The 20195-nt window shown below is 46.4% G+C and overlaps 1 protein-coding gene across 3 annotated transcripts in view; it reads right to left on the bottom strand.

Annotated features, from left to right (window-relative positions):
- Positions 1–19999, bottom strand: part of LOC119402456 (ufm1-specific protease 1) — a 91648-nt gene extending 71649 nt beyond the window's left edge. The window contains exons 1-3 of one of the 3 annotated variants that reach the window (XM_037669611.2): positions 19638–19999; positions 17830–17895; positions 8847–8997 (exon numbers count right to left, since the gene is read on the bottom strand). In XM_037669611.2, the coding sequence (XP_037525539.1) occupies positions 8847–8997; positions 17830–17895; positions 19638–19678 (258 nt within the window). In that variant the 5' untranslated portion in view covers positions 19679–19999. Of the gene's footprint in view, positions 1–8846; positions 8998–11827; positions 12010–17829; positions 17896–19637 lie in introns of those variants that run through there. The other 2 variants (XM_037669609.2, XM_037669610.2) reach the window with 2 other exon arrangements.
- Between the last annotated feature and the right edge of the window lie 196 nt (positions 20000–20195).

Genomic DNA, 20195 nt, shown 5'->3' with positions numbered 1-20195 from the left:
ATACACTGGGCAAACGGGCCGATGTTTCAACATCAGAGCACGTGAGCATTTTTTTAATGTAAAAATCAATTCAGGCAGACATCTTGCAGATCACTGCAACAAGTGTAAATGCACTCCACACTTTGATTACATAACCTTTATCAAGCATGCAAAAACAAAGACAGAAAGAGAAATAATCGAGGCAGCTCACGTTAGGAAATCCGGTATCAAGTGTGTATCTAAGTGACCAAGAGATGCAGGTTTTGCATGCTCACCCATGATGCGTTTGAGTTGTTGATAACATGTGCACATGCATAAAAGCGGCCTTCATGCTTTTTAATAAATCAGTTGGAAGTCAGTGCCGGTCTATGTCGTTTGTGTGTCTTCGTCTTTGTTCCATTGCGCTGTACGTACTCAGTATACCTCAGAGAAAGCAAGGGGGCTAGTTGGAACAAACCATTCCTGATGGTGCCAAGCGCAAACACAAGACAAGAGACAAGGGCCCCTGTCGTTCCCTGGTCTTGTGTTTGTGCTCAGTACCATTATGAATCCTTAAAGCGTGTTTTGTCTGGTACGCTTCTCCCGCAAGAACTACACAGCCCGCCACAATTAACTTTGCTACAAGATTTCCAGCTAGCTTGTCAGAGATAGTAGCAAGAGCATGTAGAAATAAAACATCCAGCCACAAATTCTTGGAGGAAACCCGACGTTTCGAGACCGGCTTGGTCTCTTCTTCAGGGGTGACTGTGCTGATCAGGAAGGCTTCGTCGCGGCTTGTTTTTGGCTCCGCCTTTCTCTTTCCCTCACGTTCCGGAGGCCGTGCACGTAGATCGGAGGCATTGTTCCGAGGGACCGGTTCACATTTGCAGGTGTGTTCTGGATGTGCCACGACTCGAGTAAGAGCCTCCTTCCCAGATTCCTTTCCGTTTCTATGATGGAAGCGCCCTCGAAGTCAATTTTGTGGTCGTGCTTCTCGCAATGCTCTGCAAGGGCACTGCGTTGCATTTCCATCTTCCTGACGTCGTGGCCGAGTTAAGAAAGAACGGATACACGACAGCTTTCATCCGCCGTGTGGCACGCCGCATGTCGAGAGATCAGCTTCCCCACCGCGGAGACGCACCTGCGAACGACACACGCGACCCTCCTCCCACGCTGGCCACCCCACCGGATACAATGGTATCGAAGAAACCAGCCCAACGAGTCGTCATCCCGTATGTTCCGGGAACTAGCGAACAGCTCGCCAGGGTTCTCGGAAAAGCTGGGGTCACGGTGGTTCACAAGCCGGCCTCAACGCTCGCTCGCTTACTACCGCGGCCGAAAGATCGACCATCCCGGGAGCAACACCAGGGCGTGGTCTACAAAGTGTCATGTGCTGACTGTCCAGCGAGCTACATAGGCGAGAGTAAGTGCTTTCCGGAAAGAATGCGCCAACTCAAAAACAACGTCAGGAAGATGGAAATGCAACGCAGTGCCCTTGCAGAGCATTGCGAGAAGCACGACCACAAAATTGACTTCGAGGGCGCTTCCATCATAGAAACGGAAAGGAATCTGGGAAGGAGGCTCTTACTCGAGTCATGGCACATCCAGAACACACCTGCGAATGTGAACCGGTCCCTCGGAACAATGCCTCCGATCTACGTGCACGGCCTCCGGAACGTGAGGGAAAGAGAAAGGCGGAGCCAAAAACAAGCCGCGACGAAGCCTTCCTGATCAGCACAGTCACCCCTGAAGAAGAGACCAAGCCGGTCTCGAAACGTCGGGTTTCCTCCAAGAATTTGTGGCTGGAGGTATTTCAACTTCTTAATTCTTCCACCCAGCCAGACAGACTTCTGTCGAAATGTTTACATTTAAGAAATAAAACAGCGTCTTTGCTACAGAAAAGTAAAACAAACTTTAGGTTTGAAAAATAAGTTGAGTAACGTGGCTCGATGGGTGAGTTTGTTCGTCAAATTATAAACGGGAAACCAGCAACTATAAAACAAAGACAGTGAAGAAGAAGAAGACAGGACAGGTGCTGGACTTACAACTGAATGTTTATCGATTTATTGATGAAAGCCCACAACTCCACACACATGAACCAGCAGCGTAGGCATAACTAAGCTATCTCAGCTGTGCCAAAGTGGTATAAACTAATAGCAATTGCCATGAAACAGATCAATATATCGAGGCAACATGCACCAGCTATATCTAGAAATGCAAATTCTTTATCTGACAGAAAAATTAAGCGATCACTCACTCACAACACGTTGCCCTGTTTTCCGAGTTCGAAAGCTTGACAATATTCACATTCATTCTTATTTCTCACTTGCCAATGACGCTTATCGATATGAAACCAGGGGTGCAGCTGCAGCCTTTGCAGTGCAGAGGTAAGTTTCCAGCAGTGCCTGTGGGGAGCCTTCTTCAATAAGCATTTAGTTGCAAGTCATGCCTGCTTGTTCTTCCCCGTCTTCGTTTTAACGCAATAGCGTAAAAGAGCTCATTTTGCAGAAATTCCGTGTCAGTGTCAGCATCGGTGTCGTTGGTTGTGAGCATCGTCCGTGAAAGAAAATTCAAGGCAGATGCGAGTTAATAAAAAAAAACTTGAATTCAAGTGGGACTAGAGATTCGAAACTGCCACCCCTCGCTCCGTGGCACGATGCATTTAGCCGCTCGGCCACCCCACATAAATCCTCTAGCATACTAAAGGCGAGCTATTTATATACACCATTTACCATTGGTGGTACGTACACCTTGAGGTGCTTCAGCGTGGCACAGGCTCAGGGGCGTAGCCAGAAGTTTTCTTGCGGGGGGGGGGGGGGGTTCAACCATACTCAATGTATGTTCGTGTTGAAAGCAAATAGCGCGAAAAAACGTAAGACTAGACGAAGAAGGCTACAGCACTGTAGCCTTCTGTAGCACTGTGCTGTAGCCTTCTTCGTCTAGTCTTACGTTTTTTCGCGCTATTTGCTTTCATCATGAATTACCAACTCGCCCAACAATCAATCCTTGTATGTTCGTGTGTGCATTTGTACGTGTGTGTGTACATATACGCAAGCAAAATTGAAAATTTTCAGGGGAGTGTTCCAACCCCCCTTGGCTACGCCCCTGCACAGGCTTGGTTATCATGGAGGGCATCCGCACTTTGGCTTTCCTTGCGGCACGGTTTAGGCATCCACCGAAAAGCGAAGCCAGGCTGGCGATTCGGAAGGCGATATGAACACGGTCCAATTACGCTATCTCATTCTACTCTTGAGAGTGAAGCTCAAGCGTTCTCCAAGTTTTTATAACCACTAGTTACCTCTTTTGAATTGAAAAATAAGCTTCAGGTCAATGGCTTATCATGCATGTTTTTTTTTGTTCTTTGCTGGTTTGTTTTTAGATTCGTGTGCACAGTGTACTGTGCATACAGTGGTACTCGCGCAAGCCTATGGCGTATTAAAATTTGCCTGCTGAAGACCAGCATCACTGAAGACCGGTATGCTGAGCTGCTGGTCACTGAGCTAATAATAATGGCCGGGGCTGTGTCAAAGCTTGCGGGAAGAGCCTAGCAGGTGAAACTTTTGTATGGTTTTGTGGTGTCGTGCATTTCATACTTTTGCCCAGTTTCGGATTCTGGAGGTATGGTACCGAGCGCCACACAACGGGCATTTCTTGCATCATTTCTCGTAAACAATGTTTATACATTCTCTGTCAATTAAGAGAGCCCCCTCCCCGTTCTCAGTCCGGTCTGACCTATGCAGCGAGCGCTCCGGCACGAAAGCGCCCTCCTTTGTTCCACCGGACGGTGTATCCGGTGGCCACACAACAGGTTTCACTGTTAAAACCGTTAAAATGGCGCCGTTAAAGGAGGCTGCCTTTTGACTCTCGCCAACTTCTTCACTCACAGTAGTGTTATATAATTGGCAGGCTTTATGAGAGTGCCAACCTGGGGCCAAGTTGGTTCAAAATCACCGGCATTAGAATACGAGGGGGGACAACAGCACCTTTGTCATTTTCTGGAATGCTAATTATGTTGGTGAACACGTGTCTTGGCTGGAAAAGTCTGCAGGCAAAGTCATAAGAAGCCAACAGATAATGAAGCCAAGGAAAGCATACGGTGCATTATACGTAGATTTTTAGTGGAAGCATGAGGTAAAGAGAACATGCATTAAAGTGGTAAAAAAAATTGCCGCCAGTGGGGACCAAACCCACAACATGTAGTAACAAGCCGTGGTTGAGCCTTCCAATTGCTGGGGAACATTCCTTTAATAAACAACTCAGCTGCCTAACTGGCATTTCAGAGTACCACATATAAGGGTTGAAAATACAGCTAGCTAATACACAGGTCTTTTTTTAGGTGTGTTCTTGAAGAGTCAACTTTTGAACTGCTTTACCATATTTGGATGAAAATTTCAGGGATGACTTACCTTCTTGCTATAAGAACATAATCTAAACTTCAACGCTGTAGCACAAATACAAGAAAACTTATAGCTGTCATAATGACCAATCAGGTATGCCAACCTAGGAAAACTTTTATTACAAAAATAATAAAAATATACTAATTATTTATAATTATATCCCTTGTAGATTGGTGACAACATGGTCTACGTTGGTGACAACACGGTCTGCGCTGATGAAAACACGGGCCATCCGCTGATCGCGATTAACTCATAGGAGAAAGAACTGATAGATATAAGCCAAGTAGCACACTCAGAATTGGCGTGAAACCAGCAGTGGATGGTCACGTGATATGTTTGAGCCAATTCGAGCTTTGGTTTCAGTTTGCAAGCGATTCTGCTGTCACCACGGCTAAAATTGTGCCTTTTTAAATTTATTTGTTCGTCCCCTGGTGTACTCTCGACAGAAAATTGCATGTGACTAAAATGCGTGAAAAACAAACATTCTTCCACGGGCATTCACTTCTTGTTCTACTTCTTGCCCGCGTTGCAGCCACATCTCGAAAAGGTCGTTTTCTAAGACACTTTTGGCAGCAAATGCGCACCACCGTCTAGCAAAAAGAATTTGTTTTATTCTTTTCTGCTGCACATATAATAACCAAAATTGGTGAGCAAGTTCTTTAATGAACCAGCAATCTAAGGAAACTCAAATTTGAAAATGCATTTCTTTCCCCCCCCAAAATCGATTTTTTTTAGCCCCTCATAAGATCCCCCGCATTTAAGGGGGGATCTTAAATGACTGAAGACGAAAGAGCATACATTGGCACCTAACGTGCTGCCTCTTGAAAAGTTTAATATATCAAAGCTTTGTGCTTTTTGAAAACAATGGCAACTGTCTATGCAAACTGCCAAGTTATCTCAACTGCACACTTGACTCGGCACACTGTTACATGTACCCGTCTCATGCGAGAGACAGCTTCATAGCTTCATCATAGGAAACAGCGCAGGCACACGGGACTAGAAAGACAGACAGGACTTTTCGCTGGCTAACAACATGAGCAACTATTTCGTGCAAACACATATATACGCTTCCTTGGAAATAGATAAACAAGAAAATGTGAGGGAAAGGGGAAGCCCTGTGCATGCGCCGTGACTAGTATACATGAAAAAGCAAAGATCAATCACGGAGGTAATTAATCTCCTTGTCGGTTAGTGCGATGGACGGTGCGCTTACACATGATGGCCCAATGGAATGAATCGTGAACGCGTCATAGATTTCCCGGGCGCTTCATCATAGCTTCATCATTGAACAGACGCATATCTTACGCAGATATCGTGATTGCCACGCCCGGGAAATGTATGGAGCGTTCACGATTCATTCCATTGGGCCATCATGTGTAAGTGCACCGTCCATCGCACTAACCGACAAGGAGATTATTTACCTCCGTGATTGATCTTTGCTTTTTCATGTATACTAGTCATGGCGCATGCACAGGGCTTCCCCTTTCCCTCACATTTTCTTGTTTATCTATTTCCAAGGAAGCGTATATATGTGTTTGCACGAAATAGTTGCTCATGTTGTTAGCCAGCGAAAAGTCCTGTCTGTCTTTCTAGTCCCGTGTACCTGCGCTGTTTCTGACGATGAAGCCATGCCAACAAGCTCAAGTTGATACCCTCTTACAGCTTCAGAGATCACGAGGATGGCTTGGTGGGCTAGTTGGCACTGCATCATGAAACATTACAGCGCACATAGACAGGGACAAAGGAAGAACACACAAGACAGCGCTGTGTCTTGTGTGTTCTTCCTTCGTCCCCATCTATGTGAGCTGTAACGTTTCATGAAACTCCACAGAACCAAGCCACACTGTACAATGAAACATTTTTTTTTTTTCTGACCAAGAAACACCAAATACAAGCAGGCTGGAAAGAAAGATGCGCAAATAGAACAGAGTGATCTGCTTTTCATGTTTTTTATTATTATTAATTTCTGTTTTCAATCTTACTTGTTCAGTAAAACTCAACCACAGTCAGAGCAAGTAACATGAAAGTGAAAATTAATCAAGGGATATAATATACCAAAATATGTGCACCATTTGCTAATTATAAAACGTTAGCCATAAAGTTTACTATTGTAAACACTGCGCATATGCAAATAACACCGCCATTTTTCTCTTTGCTCTGTACTTTAGCCTATTCATATTTACGAACCTGTCATTTTTTTTCCAAGTGGTCGTACATTTCAATTAAATAACAATTAACTTACCTTAGACTTTTTGTGGCAACACTGTCTATCGTTTAGTACCTCTGCAAACTTGAAACCCGAAAGAAAGGTTGGGGTAACACAGTGTATTGGACGCGAGGACATACCGTGGCGCCGCCATGCGGAGGCATCCCAGTGACGTGCAAGGTTGGATTGCTCCGCCAGCCCCCTCCCGCACAGCCCGCAGCTGCTTTCACGTCTGCTTTTTTTATTATTATTGTTGTACTTCAGTTCAACGAAATCAGTAAAATACTGCTGCGGCTTTGTCACTGACTGTACGAAATGCAACTGCTTAGAAAGAAATATTACGTCCTCATAATGCCTTAGACAGCGTCCTGACTGCCGGCGTTGTCTGCTATGGACCACTGGGGCCACACACGCTGCTTTTGTAAAAGGTAACGAATCATTTTGCGTCAAATGGGCTTTAGCGCGTGCTTGCAGCAAAGAAACATATTTGTGCTGCAAGAAATGCGGGCAACCGTGCAACTTTATTCATTGTAGGTTTGCATATAAAATGGGCCGCAGTTGACACGACAAGCATGGGCAAATTTACATTCCTGTTTGGTACACATGGCCCTATGAAGCACGGCCAAAGCGATTTTTCCGCTTTGTGGGAAGCAATCCAGTATGCTTAGAGATTCATGCAGCCGCAACCTTTCTCATATGACTGGAGACAAATCCATGAGAGTCACACGTACGCGCGCGCCTCATTCAGTGTTGTAGCTAGATAACATTTATTTCACATGAGTTTGTCTGCGGCACAATTTTAATATCTATCTGTTGCTTCTCATTGCACGAATTGTCTAAGGTTGTCACACAGTGCATTTTCGATCGCCACCAAGCCACATCGGGACGAAAATTTTCGACGATTGCCTCCGTTATCCAGCTTGCACAAAGGAGCCAGTTGCAATCGAAAAATATGGTCCCAATCGGGCTCGATTGCGATAGCAAATGCATCGCGTGCCAGCCGGCCGTATTACTTGCGCACTTGAATGACAATGCTGAAAGGTATTAATGAGAACTAACAGACATTATTGTCTGTTAATTCTCATTAATGTTGTGTATAACAAACAAAAACGAGCCCTTAAAAGTCATCTTCTTTCCTTCATTCAATGCTGAAAGGTGTAACTTACCGTGGTCTAAATGGCAATATTATGTTGCAGTGAAAATACCAGCGTTCAGCATTTATAAAGCTTCACTGATAAGCAGTATGACACTTCACGGCTGCTGTTAGAAGGTGAATTAGTGTTCGAAGCTGGCCACGTTTTCACCTGTAGCATAAAACAACGTAGAGAAGAACAAGTGACACTGGCTATATGCTCATTTTACAGAAATATTCTAATAAGCAAGGAACCCGATGGGCTGAAGTCGAGAGTCTGACGGAAACCCGTGTGGTCGGGAAAAGACACGAGGACAATTAAAATGGACAAGGGGGGGGCGGCACAAACTGTGGTGGAAGCTACGTCGGCGAGACAGGTAACTTTCAGCAGACTCAAGCAGCACATGTATGACGTAAGAATGGTTTCATCGAACGCGCTGGCCGAACACACAGAAGCAACTGGCCATGAAATAGACTGGGATAAGGCAAAGATAACGGAAAGAGAAAAGAACTGGACTTTTTGGCCTTACCTTGAATCTCTCACAATCTAGACAACGGCGCATGCACTTAATCGTCATGATGGCAGCTTTCCACACGTGTCCGTGCGTTGTATACGTCATATTTTAAAACATACATAACCGGACTGTTTGTGCAATCATTTTTCGCTGTGAACAAGGCTCCCATGCGGGAGCCAGAACATCTTGCTTTTATGTGAATATTCGTGGTCGGTGTCCATTTTAACACCATAGGCTTAAAATAACAAAAAGAAAGACAGGTGACAGCAGCATCATGCTCGTGAAAAGCAGGGTGGCGGTAAAAGTGAAAGCTCACGCCTGGCCCCTTCGCATACGCACTGCACTGTGGCACGGAGCAGAAAAGCACCATGCCGCCGATAACTTTTACTGCACTTTTCCGGATTGTGTAGTCTCTAGGGGTCCACGCACAAGAAGTGAGAGCAAAACAACGCTGTTGAAAAGCGAAAACGCGGTTAAAAACAACGCATTCAATCGTCCGCCTCCCTTCGCCAGCGCGAGACGAGGTCACGTGATCCAACCCTGCACGTCACAGCGATTGCAGCATCTCCAGTGGTGGTCCTTGCACCCAACATGTAGCTAAGGAGCCAGCCAATTTGGTGGCACCTCGGGGCTCTCACCTGGTAGAAGTGGTCGAGACAGAGGAACACTTCCGTGCTGCCAATCCAGTCGCAAGAGCCCTCGAAGTGGGCCTCCTTGTCCCCAAGGGACACGAGGGCGGCCTGGATCTCGGCAATGCTCGGCACAGGCTTTGCTTCTTCCTGAAACACACTTCGGTATCGAGGCCCAACCAGATGACTGAGCACTTTGAAATTTTAGCTTTGCCTATGTCAAGTTATACCACTGTCATGCAGCAACTCTCTACTGCAGTCAACCCAGATGCGGCTGCATTAATCACAAACTGCCGCGAAAAGTTTTGGTTCCCCGTCATGGATATAGCAATAGTTAGCTCACGCATAATTTGAAGAATAAAATAAAACTCGCAGGGTATCTTATGCATTCACTTAAGACACCTCAAAGACACCTCATCATCATCACAGTAATTGGAGCTTGAGAGGCTACACAAGCACTGTTGACGCAGTGGCTGACAATGATGACGATGACGAATTGGAGTTCAGACCTTTTCAACTGCCCACTGATTATGCAATTCACATGGCGCAATTGTACGCTTCTGCCACGCAACGCTACAGCTGTCAATGTGGCTACTTGCCTGATATGACGACTGTATAGGGACAAGACTTATTTTGAGCTAGTTGTTTCATACTTGCAGTAAAACAGCACCAGCAGACCACCAGAGGAACGACTCGTACACAGGGTGTGTCGTGTGGTTCCTCTTCAGTTGGTCCCTTGTGTTCACTGGCGCCGTTTTACTGCATGTATAGAGACATTTGCCAAAGCGTTTTCAAGCACTGCCGGGGCTCTGTGGTAGAATACTGCGCTGCCATCCAGAATACCTGGCTTCGATGCCAGCCAGAACCCCGTGTTTTACTAAACACACTAAGGTCACGTGCATCCTTGTACTACACAGCATATTTTCAAAGGTCAGCATTTGAAAAAATAAGAAAAAGCTCTGGCAGAACCAATCTCGCAATGAATGCTGACACTGAAGGTACTGAAACACATTTTTAAGCAATATAGTGATGTCATTAATTCACTGCATTGCTCCCGAATCTCCTATGACAAAATAATTTTTTTTTCTAATCTTGCAAGTGTAAGCATATAAGCATAATTACATGTTAGTTACAAAACGGCACGTTGGGCTACAGTTGGTGCATATTCACTTTCTGAAGAAAAACAGCGCACAAGAAAATGTAGACAGGAAAGAGAGGGCAGGTGCAGCACTGTGCACCTTCCCCCTCTTTCTTGCCTATGTTTTTTTGAGCGCCGTTGAACTTCAAAAAATGAGCAGAGCTAGTTATTGCATACTCCAAGCTACTATCTCTCTCGTTTCATCCCATGACTTCCCAAATAATATTATTCTCACTCAAAAAGAATAAAATAGAAAGTTAACTGGAGCCCATTCACTTCACTGATGCATGCGTCAATACCACCTACGTATTTTAATTCAAGAAGAAGAACCCGTAGTATATGCTCAGTATACATGTGAATGTTAGCCTCTTGAAATAGTTTTGTTCACCTTCCCAAATCATGCGTCTTTATTACGTGCTCCATGGAGCCAGCACATTAAGTGAATTGTAGGACCGCATTCAAAGAAATGCTTTCTTATTGAACAACAGAGAGAAAAACGAAAGGAGAATGGTTCGAAGGACTCGTCTAATTCTTGCTATGCACAACCTCACGATGCCAGCAGAGAATGAAGCCAGGGAAGGCAGAGGAGACGTTGTTTCTAGTCCCAAGTGCGGCATAGTAATTATGATGTTACTGGAAAGGAATCAAAGTGGATGAAACAACACTGTTGCGGTTGCTGGGGCGTGAGCCCACAACCTTCACACTACACAAAAAGGATTAGTTAAGCACGAGAGAAAGTTCCCTGCAAGGCTTACACCGAGTTTTGCTTGTGCCCTTCTAGTAAAAAAACATGTGCATGAAACAAAATTGGGCGAGCAGATGCGAACACTGTGGAAACAGGCCCTCCTCCTCACATCACGCCTCCTCACCCTCTGGCGAACATTCATATGGCGCATTGTATAGTATAGCAAAGGTAAGTGAGGGTGAGGATTCATAATTGACATGGCTTAGCATCATACGAATTACGAATGCCTCCTTTGACAGCTTCGCTGTTGAAGCTGGCAGTAAGAAGTCCGTTAAAGGGGCCCTGCAACACTTTTTGAGCACGGTCAGAAAACACTGCCGATCGGTAGTCGAGGCTCCCGAGAAAACATGAGCCAAACATCATAGCACAGCACGTGGCCGGGAACTTACAATTAATTCTCGAAGTACAGTCGAGTCCACTTATAACAATACCGGTTTTAACAATATATCGGATATAACAATGGACAGCCGCGGCACCGTCAGCTTTTCATTGTATTCTATGGCAAAATAAACCGCTTATAACAATGCTGTCATGATGCAATATCGGTTATAACAATTAAATGTGGGCACTGGAACCAACCCTGAACGAAACAAAAATGCACAAACGCTGCGACAATGCAACCCCAACCCCGCCTATTACGCAAAAGGGCATGAGAGCATACGCGCGGCGGCCAGGCGATAGCGCACTTGGCCTCGCACGCGGCGAGTGCGTGCCGAAGCGGCTCGCGTGCCACCGCTTCGACTGCAGCGGTGGCATGCGACGTAAGCAGTCGAAGCTCACTGCTTACGGTTTTCTACCTGCTAAAAAGTGAAAAGTGTAAGCAACTTCCCCCTCATTAGGTGCTCTTGTTTATCATGTTCCCCTCATTAAATGCTCTTGTTTGTCACGTTTTCTTTGTTATTTTCGGCATAACCCGCTTAGAACAATAATCGGTTATAACAATGATATTTTCATGGCACCTCAATATTGTTATAAGTGGACTCGTCTGTAATCTAAGAATCACTCCCTATTCTTTCGACAAATGATGCTATATACTCAAAATCACTGCATTATATACTCAAGTTCCTCGCCATTAGCTGATTTTAGCATTTTGAAGTGAGTAGTTACCGTGTTTGCCGTAGGATGCCGGCACGTGCCCACGCACGTGCTCACCATTACACCGAAAGTCAGCCGCGCGTCCGAAGAAAAAAAGAACAGAAAGTACCCGAGGTCACGACGCGCACTGGCGAAGGGCTGCATCTTTTTGCCTCCTTGTCGTCCCCCTCCCTACGTAGCTTTCAGTGCGCTCACTGGTACGAGAGGAGAGAGAAAGCACTTGAGGCGTGCGACAAATACCTGTAACTCCGCTCGTACTTGACGGATTCTAAAACTTTTTGCGACAAGTGATTTGTGAAGCTTTATGCGCTAATATTGTTGCAGGGCCCGTTTAACAAAAAAACTCCTGCTGCGCCATTGACATGGTAACCGCCACAGTTGCACGCCACCCGTGCTAAAAACAGCCAAGCCGCCGCTGCGCCAAAGAGCAGTCGCCGCTGAGCCGTCGCCATGGCAACGACCAGTTTCTTACACCGTGGCTCAGAGACAGTGATTTCAACACATTCAGAATGGCAAGCTTTGCGCATATTCCGGATCCACTCGTCGCCGTCTCTGGGCTGCCGCTTTTTCGGGCAAGCACGCCAGATCCAATCAGTGCCAGCGTTGTGATTCCCGTGCTGCAGCAAGACGAGCCGAGGATCAACCAGCTTCGCTGTGCCTGCAACAAACTTCCCGCATTTTTCTCTCCCTCTGTTTCTCTCTTTATCCTTTCCTCATTCTCTTGCCCAGAGCAATTCAATCACGTGGTTCCCATAAACACTTGTTTGGCTAGCGTGAACAGATAGCCGAGTGGTTACAACACTTGCCTTCGAACCGTGGGTACCAGGGTTTGAATCCCGCCTCGCCAAGAAAGTTCTTGTTTTATTTATTTCTACTCCTTCTCCTCTCCACTTGGTTCCTCCTCCTTTCCTTCCTCCAACAATCTCGCTCTCTCTTCTTTCGCACATCCGAGTTATTCATCACACGCCGGACAAATCGGCACATGTGTTCTGGGAGTGAAGTAGAAGATGGAGAAGAGGACAAAGAGAGCGTGTGCCGGCCAAGTTATTGCGTTGCACGCGCTAGGCTTTAAAGGGGCTCTGCAAAACTTTTTCGGCATGGTCAGAAAACACTGCCAATAGGTAATCAAGGCTCCCGAGAACACTCGAGCCAAACATTATAGCACAGCACGTGGCCTGGAATTTACAATTATTTCTCAAAGTCAGCGAGAAATTGTTCCCTCTTCTCTTGACAAATGATGCCATAAACAGAAATGACCCATAAACCAAAAGTGCACGGCCATTGGCTGATTTGATCGTCGTGAGCTGCATGGTTATTGCATGGTGCCCATCTGCGCGCTCACAATCACACCGAAAGTAAGCCTCGCGTTCACGGCTTTCGTTATTCATAACCCAGGGGGCTGCTTAGACTTTAGTATGGGCATATAAAATCTATATTATTCCTTGCCACATGCACAGCTATTAAAATTTGTCAAGGATTGCATCCACGGGCAAAGGAATGAGTTAGGCTTCGTCGACAACTGCAGAACTTCAGTCGCTAGCTTCCTAGAGCTTCTGGAATTTTACTTGAAGTCCACGTTCGGTGAGTGGGAAGGAAAGAGCAAAGGGTAGGAGTTCGCATATGTTTCTGTGTAGCACCTGTATTGAGCAACATTCTTCCAAGTTTCGTGGAATTAGAAGTAAACTGGGTGACTTAGTTTCCCACATTTTTCGCCATGTAGATGATTATTTGGCTTTCATCAGTAGACATAACTTCCAGAGATCCGTCATTGACGTTGTGAAGGTGTTTAAGGAACAAGAACAAGGTCTTAGGTTCACTTTTGAAGATCCAGAGACGGAAGAGTTACAGTTTCTAGACCTTAGGCTCTTCTTCAAGGCAGATCATGTTTGTTGGTCTTATCAAGCAAGGTCCGATTTCCATGTCTGTTAGACTCCTCAGACCGACTGCACACATGAAATGTACAGGCTGTACATTTCCTTCACGGCCTTCGTGGTCTCGACTTGAGTGTATGGGCAGAGCCGCTACCCGCGGTTGGCGAACCTGACAGGTATGTACTATGCAGCAGCCTTGTCCATGGTGTGCAGCAATTGTTTAATATGTTAGCACAGCCGTATCACCTGTGAAAGTGTCACCGGGATCGTCCTTCACATTTGCATGAGTAACTAACCCGGCACATTTGTTTATATGCAAGGGTTTACCGTAGCGATTATGTACGTGTCCATAATTTTACTCTGCGAATTTTCATATCGTACCAAAGAGTGTCTTGCTGGGCTAGGGGGATGGTTCTTGGATTAGTTAACAAATTCAAATGTACACGTGTCACTGAGACTGCAGCAACGTCGATGAAATTTTACAAACCAGTCACATTCAAGGCATTAAAATGCCTGGTCTTTTAGTGAGGTTCTCAGAGGTACAGTTGCACGTCAACATAATTTTATATGTTCATTTCAAAGTGCTTCTTGGGCCCACTAAAACTTCCTCTGTCGCTGCCGGCCTTGTAAACACGCGGGATGAGCCCCAACGCGTGGTGCTTGGAGACAGCTTTGCAGCTGCTGTGCTAGTTGTCATGTGATCATAGAGGACGGAGCACAGCTTTGGGCATCGTGGAACCTACGTGCAGCGACGTCGCTATAAGTGCCTAAATATGTCAACGGTGCCTACCGTTGTTTACAAACATGGAGTAGGTCTATATTGAAGACATCCTGGGCTTGTGTAAGCGGGCTGACGTGACAATGTCGGAATCACACAAGACCAGAAATATCATGAAAGTCATAGAGGACGCTGCCTTCAACATGCTACTTGTGAAAAACCCACAGTCCATAACAGAAATAGTCACTTTATGCCAAAGTTATGAGGAGATATGCAGGCAGCGCTCGTTGACTTGTCGACCTTTATCAAGCGACGAAGACGTTGCTGGTTTGGCCTCCACCTTTGACCAGTCTGCACTGTTTGCGGGAATGAAAGTGTTCTTGCAGGAGGAAGTTGCATGCCAGCCCTCCTTGGTGCCTTTTGCTCATCCATCGCATGTACAACAGCCCACTTCGAGCTTAACGCCTCTGCTCCGCCGAGCGATTGAGCAAGAAATAGCAGACATATTGCCAGACCAGTGCCTGCGCCATGAAGCGATGCTGAAGTCGTTCCACCACCCCAACAGGTCCCGACGCCAGCACGGCTCAGCTACACTGAAGTCGTCGCCAGGTCCCACATACCCTCTCCTGGTGTACCTCTCAGTTATGCAGACATCGTGGCTAGGCCCCATGTGCATCCTGCCATGCAGCCCTGTCTATCCCCAGCCACTCCATCAAGCGCATCCTCCAGTGTGGACGGGGACCGCTACATTGAACCTGAGCGTAAGTAGGACAACCAGCCTATATGCTTTACCTGCGGCTACGCCGGTCATGTTGCACGTTGCTGGAATTGGGAGCAGCCACTTGGCGCCGTGTTATCCTTTATCGACACTGCCCACCACTCGCACGGAGCGCCGTCAAGCTCAACATTTCACCATTCGCGATGGCCTCGCCCATCGACACAATTACCGCTCTGATGGCCACAAGTTGCTGTTAGTAGCACCTTGCAGCCTGTGTTCCGAAATATGCACAGCTTTCCATGCTAATCCGAAGTGTGCACACCCTGGAATTTTCAAGACTTACCAGTGCCTTCAACAGCGGTTCTACTGACAGTGAATGTACTGCTACATCCAGAAGTTTGTGTGTACTTGCCCCAATTGCCAGCGCCGGAAATCTTCACCCTGCCTCTTGCCAGCTAGTCTGCAACCCTTACCTTGAGCAGGTCCTTTGGGCACGTTGGCATCGGTTCGTATGGGCCCCTTCCGATGACAGCTGCTGGGTCATTGCGACAGTTTACCACCTGACGCCATACGTTGAGACTTGCTGTGCTTCCGGTGGCTACAGTGCGTGATGTTGCCTCCTTCCTGCTTCGTCGATTTATTTATCCTACGTCACGGGCCACCCCAAGAGCTGCTCTGTGACCGCGGCCCTGTCTTCCTCTCCGAAGTAGTTGAAGCCATTCCTAAAGAGTGCCACATGGCTTATCGCACGGCAACGGCGTGCCACCCACAAACCAGTGGCCTTACAGAGCGCTTCAACTGCATGCTCGGCATCATGCTTTCAATGTATGTGGTCTCCGAACACACTAATTGGAATACCTTTCTGCCCTTTGTAACCTACGCATACAACACCACCACTCAGAGCACCGCGCGGATAAGACAGGGACCACAGAAAGAGGACAGGACGAGCGCACGTCCTGTCCTCTTTCTGTGGTCCCTGTCTTATCCGCGCTATGGCTTCAATGAACGTAACGAACCAACTAGCCCAAAAGTCTGTCCTCTTAGATTTCACTCAGAGCACCACTGGCTTTTCACCCATTTCCTATTGTACAGTCGGCACCGATCACACATCATCGACACAATTCTACTGTACCAGCCGAACGCTTCCGAGTATGCGCCCATATCTGATAGTCACAGCCTTGAAGAAGACAAGTCTGGTTGTCGAAACGCCGGCTCCAGCATACACCCCCTGCTTACAAACTTTTCATCACATCTGACACGGTGAGACATGCCGAAGAGTGCCGCGACCTCGCACGGGCCTTTACCTCGAACAACCAAGAGTGCCAGAAGAGCATTTGCGGCGACACTACTTCTGCGACCACGATCCTTCCTGGAGCGCTTATGTGGCTCTCGTTTCCAACTACTGCATCTGGTCTCTTGTCTAAGTTACTGCCCAAATATGAAGGTCCCTCAAGAGTTATCGAATGCGCATCACCCGTCAACTATGTGGCTGAACCCACTGAACCGTCTTCAAACATGCGCCGTCATGGACATGACGTTGTCAACATCGAGCGTCTCAAGACATACAATGATCCATTCATAGTGACGTACTGCTAGGTCACCCTTTTCATCCCCGGAGGTAATTATGGCGAGTAATGCTATAACAGGGCATCCTCGCCAGCGCTATCTGGTGCGTTTGTCTCTACCGTGCATTGCTGTGGACGCCACTCGTGCTCCCTGAATTGAGCTGTTGGTTGAGCTAACGGTTGACCCTTAGAGCGGTGTTCAATAAATGTCTTTACAGTTGTTTCATTAAGAGATGCGATTAAATGGTCTACCAGTTAGGAACTGTTGTGGTAACCTGAACAGCCTCATTCTGTCATTACTCGTTTGTGCAGCATTAGCAACCACACTACGGTTCATCCTATGGGATATTTTATCACAGATAAAAACCTGTAAAAATATCTGTCTAGTTACTCAGGTGGCACCTTCCAGGAATGTGCGATGTTCCGGAATGTGCAAGCGCATTCAGAAGTTTGGTGCATTTTCCAGAACTTTCATGGTTTCCAGCATGCAAGAAAGCACCCTGAGATGCTTGGTGTCCTCTGACGCATACATTATCAAGGTGCTGTAGATTACTGTCAGAAGAGCTCAACCCTGCAAGTGCCCAACCATGGGCTTGAAGTTACGCTAACACACTTCTCTTGAATTTATTGTTATCTCAACAGTCACTTTTTTCTCGTAACTTACTTTTAAATGCAAAGCATTTCTTAGCGAACTTCTGCGACTTTGAGCGTATCTATCTATCTATCTATCTATCTATCTATCTATCTATCTATCTATCTATATCTATCTATCTATCTATCTATCTATCTATCTATCTATCTATCTAGCCAGCCGCCTACGACTTTGTGCTCTCCTGGCCGTTTCATTAATCGGATGTATACCAAAATTGGTGTGTCATAACATGGCCTTATTACGAACATAAATGACAGGTCATATCATGCAAATCATGACATGCATGTCATGAACAGCATGATTTACATTCCACGGCCTTTGGGCTCCATGGCCGTTTCGTCAATCGGATGTATTTTATGATTCACGTCCCCATGCCCACTTTGTTGCCTAGTTTGCCATCACCGCTGCTTTTAGGCACATGCTGCGGTACACAACTGGCTGTCAAGGCTGACAAAACTTTGCTAGACTGCAATGTGGATAGTCCACTTACCCCTGCCTTCTGGAATAGCACCCAGGAACAGATGGTCTGCAGTGTCCGATAGCCACAGCCCCAGCCCTGCAGGAAAGTCCCACACCTCAACGTGGTGGAGTTCCTTAGGCCGTCACATAGAGGCAGAGCCTCTATCAACAACTGGCAGCACTCAATGTACAGTTCACCAGAGTTAACCCGTGTATGCTCCTTTGCAAAATAATGTGAAGCTGTAAGGCATTGTCAAGGCTTGGGCCTACAGCGCAAAAGATTATTTGCAACTCATCATTTCGACTGCAATGTTATTATGTTTAAGGAAAAATATCGCATTCTGTAACATCTATATAGGTGTGGAAAGTAAACATCAGCACGTGTTAACCACAAACTGCTCATCTGCAGAGTAAAACCTTTGATGCTGCAGCAGAACGAAAAGAGATGAATGCACTTATATTTATGTGCATGTTCAACAGGGCCACAGGGGGACCCCCCTCCAAAATCTTCTCATACTCTTGGGATGACATACTTACATGCCAACTATCACAGCGACCACCAGTTTTAGCCGTTCTACACATAATACACCCTCAAAAAAAAAAATTCCTGGCTACGGCCCTGATGTTCGAGAACCCCAGGTAGTCGAAATTAATCTTCAGGGCCCAACTACGGCTGGCATCATTGAGTGCAGTTTTGGCACATAGAACTCCATAACATAAAATTATTTTTCGGATGCCAATGCTTTTACCAAAAAAAAAAAAAACAGTTGTCGATGCTTAGCAGAATGTTTAAAACTGAACGAATATTTGTGGAAACAAACCATTTAGAGCAAATGAAATGGTGACACCATGTTGGAAAAAAGCTCAGCATTTGCATTTTCTTGCTCCACAATGCTAATGAATGCATGACTGCCGATCAACAGATGGACAATGCATGCTAATCACAACCATAGGTTGGCAAACTTACTCATGAGTAGACTCACTCAGACTCAGATAGAGCCGTAAGTCTGAGTGTGATGTGAGTCCGGCTGAGCAATATGTTGGTGAGTTTGAGTTCGAGCGAGTCCGGTTGAGGGAAATTTTAGTGAGTCTGAGTCCGAGTGAGCCCTAAGTGCAAAATATATTTACCGAGTGAGTCTGAGTGAGCTCCGCCTTTCATTGCTGACCAATGGTCCTATCTACTCACCTATCGGCATTACTATAAGCCTTACATCGGCTTACGTTTATATGCAAATCTATTCACACGTCTCAACGCACTAGCGTTCATGCTCCACCTCAATGTTTATTGATAAGAGGTGTGAGTGGGGAGGGTGCCATGACCTCCCACCCGCAAACTCTTTCACAGGAAGATCTTGATTAAAATATCTCCTGTGAGTCGCACATTTCATAAAAACGTCCTTACTGGATTGCAACCACTGATAACTCCTATTTGAAGGTATAAGATCAAAAGGTGTATCGTAGAGCACTGATTCTGTGACATTTAGAGCATTTACACCATGATCAGAAAAGCTAATTTTAAGCCAGCGGGCTCATGCATGAGTCAACTCACTCAGACTCAAGTCAAGCCGTGAGTCTGAGTGAGTCCGACTGAGCAATATGTTGGTGAGTTTTAGTCCGCGGGTTGAGAAAAAGTTTAGTGAGTCTTGAGTCCGAGTGAGCTCTCAGAGCAAGATACAGTTTCCAATATTTTCGCCGACCTATGTTCACAACTACAAATGTTGATCATATCAGGCATTTGTTTTGCGCAAAACCCAAGCTCTGGAAAGTGAGCAGATCTAGAATGAGATGCGTGATCCGGCCCTATGGCACGTAGCACCGAACCGCATATGTAGTACGTACCCTGTCGTCGAGGCCGTCGCATCCGTAGTGGTAGTAGGCATACTTCCCCCTCACACATGCCGCACGACGCACTCGTTGTGGCAGCTCTAAACCCTCGTGGATGTCCTCGAGTAGCGCCGTCATGCTGATTCGCACCGATAGACGCGTCCAAGCTCAGGCGCCATGCACGAGTACGGGCACAGCCACGTTAATGCAGCACTCGGCTGAGGTCCGACAGGTGGACGGCAGATAGAAAAGGCACCGGCTCAGCAGAAGGATTTATCACTTGGCGCCACTACAGGAGATTGGCGCGACGATGGTTCATTTTCCTTCCATTATCTTCGCTCTAATCCTTTCATTCATCTTTTGCTCATTGGTGCACACATACTTAAACTTAGCGTGCCTCGATGTAACGCGCATCAAGGCACCCTACTTAAACTCCTCCTTGCGCGCACTCTTTCGTCACGAAAACCAGTCAAGGAGGAGAGGAAGGCGTCATACCTCGTCGGTATGTGGCGACAAAACAAAACAAGAGAACGGTAGCTTGGGCTAGTCGGTGATTCAAAATGAACGAGGACA

The sequence above is a fragment of the Rhipicephalus sanguineus genome, chromosome 8 (assembly GCF_013339695.2).
Source record: "Rhipicephalus sanguineus isolate Rsan-2018 chromosome 8, BIME_Rsan_1.4, whole genome shotgun sequence".
Lineage (NCBI taxonomy): Eukaryota > Metazoa > Arthropoda > Arachnida > Ixodida > Ixodidae > Rhipicephalus > Rhipicephalus sanguineus.
The sequence above is the reverse complement of the archived record's forward strand: the minus strand, read 5'-3'. Positions and strand labels throughout refer to the sequence as shown.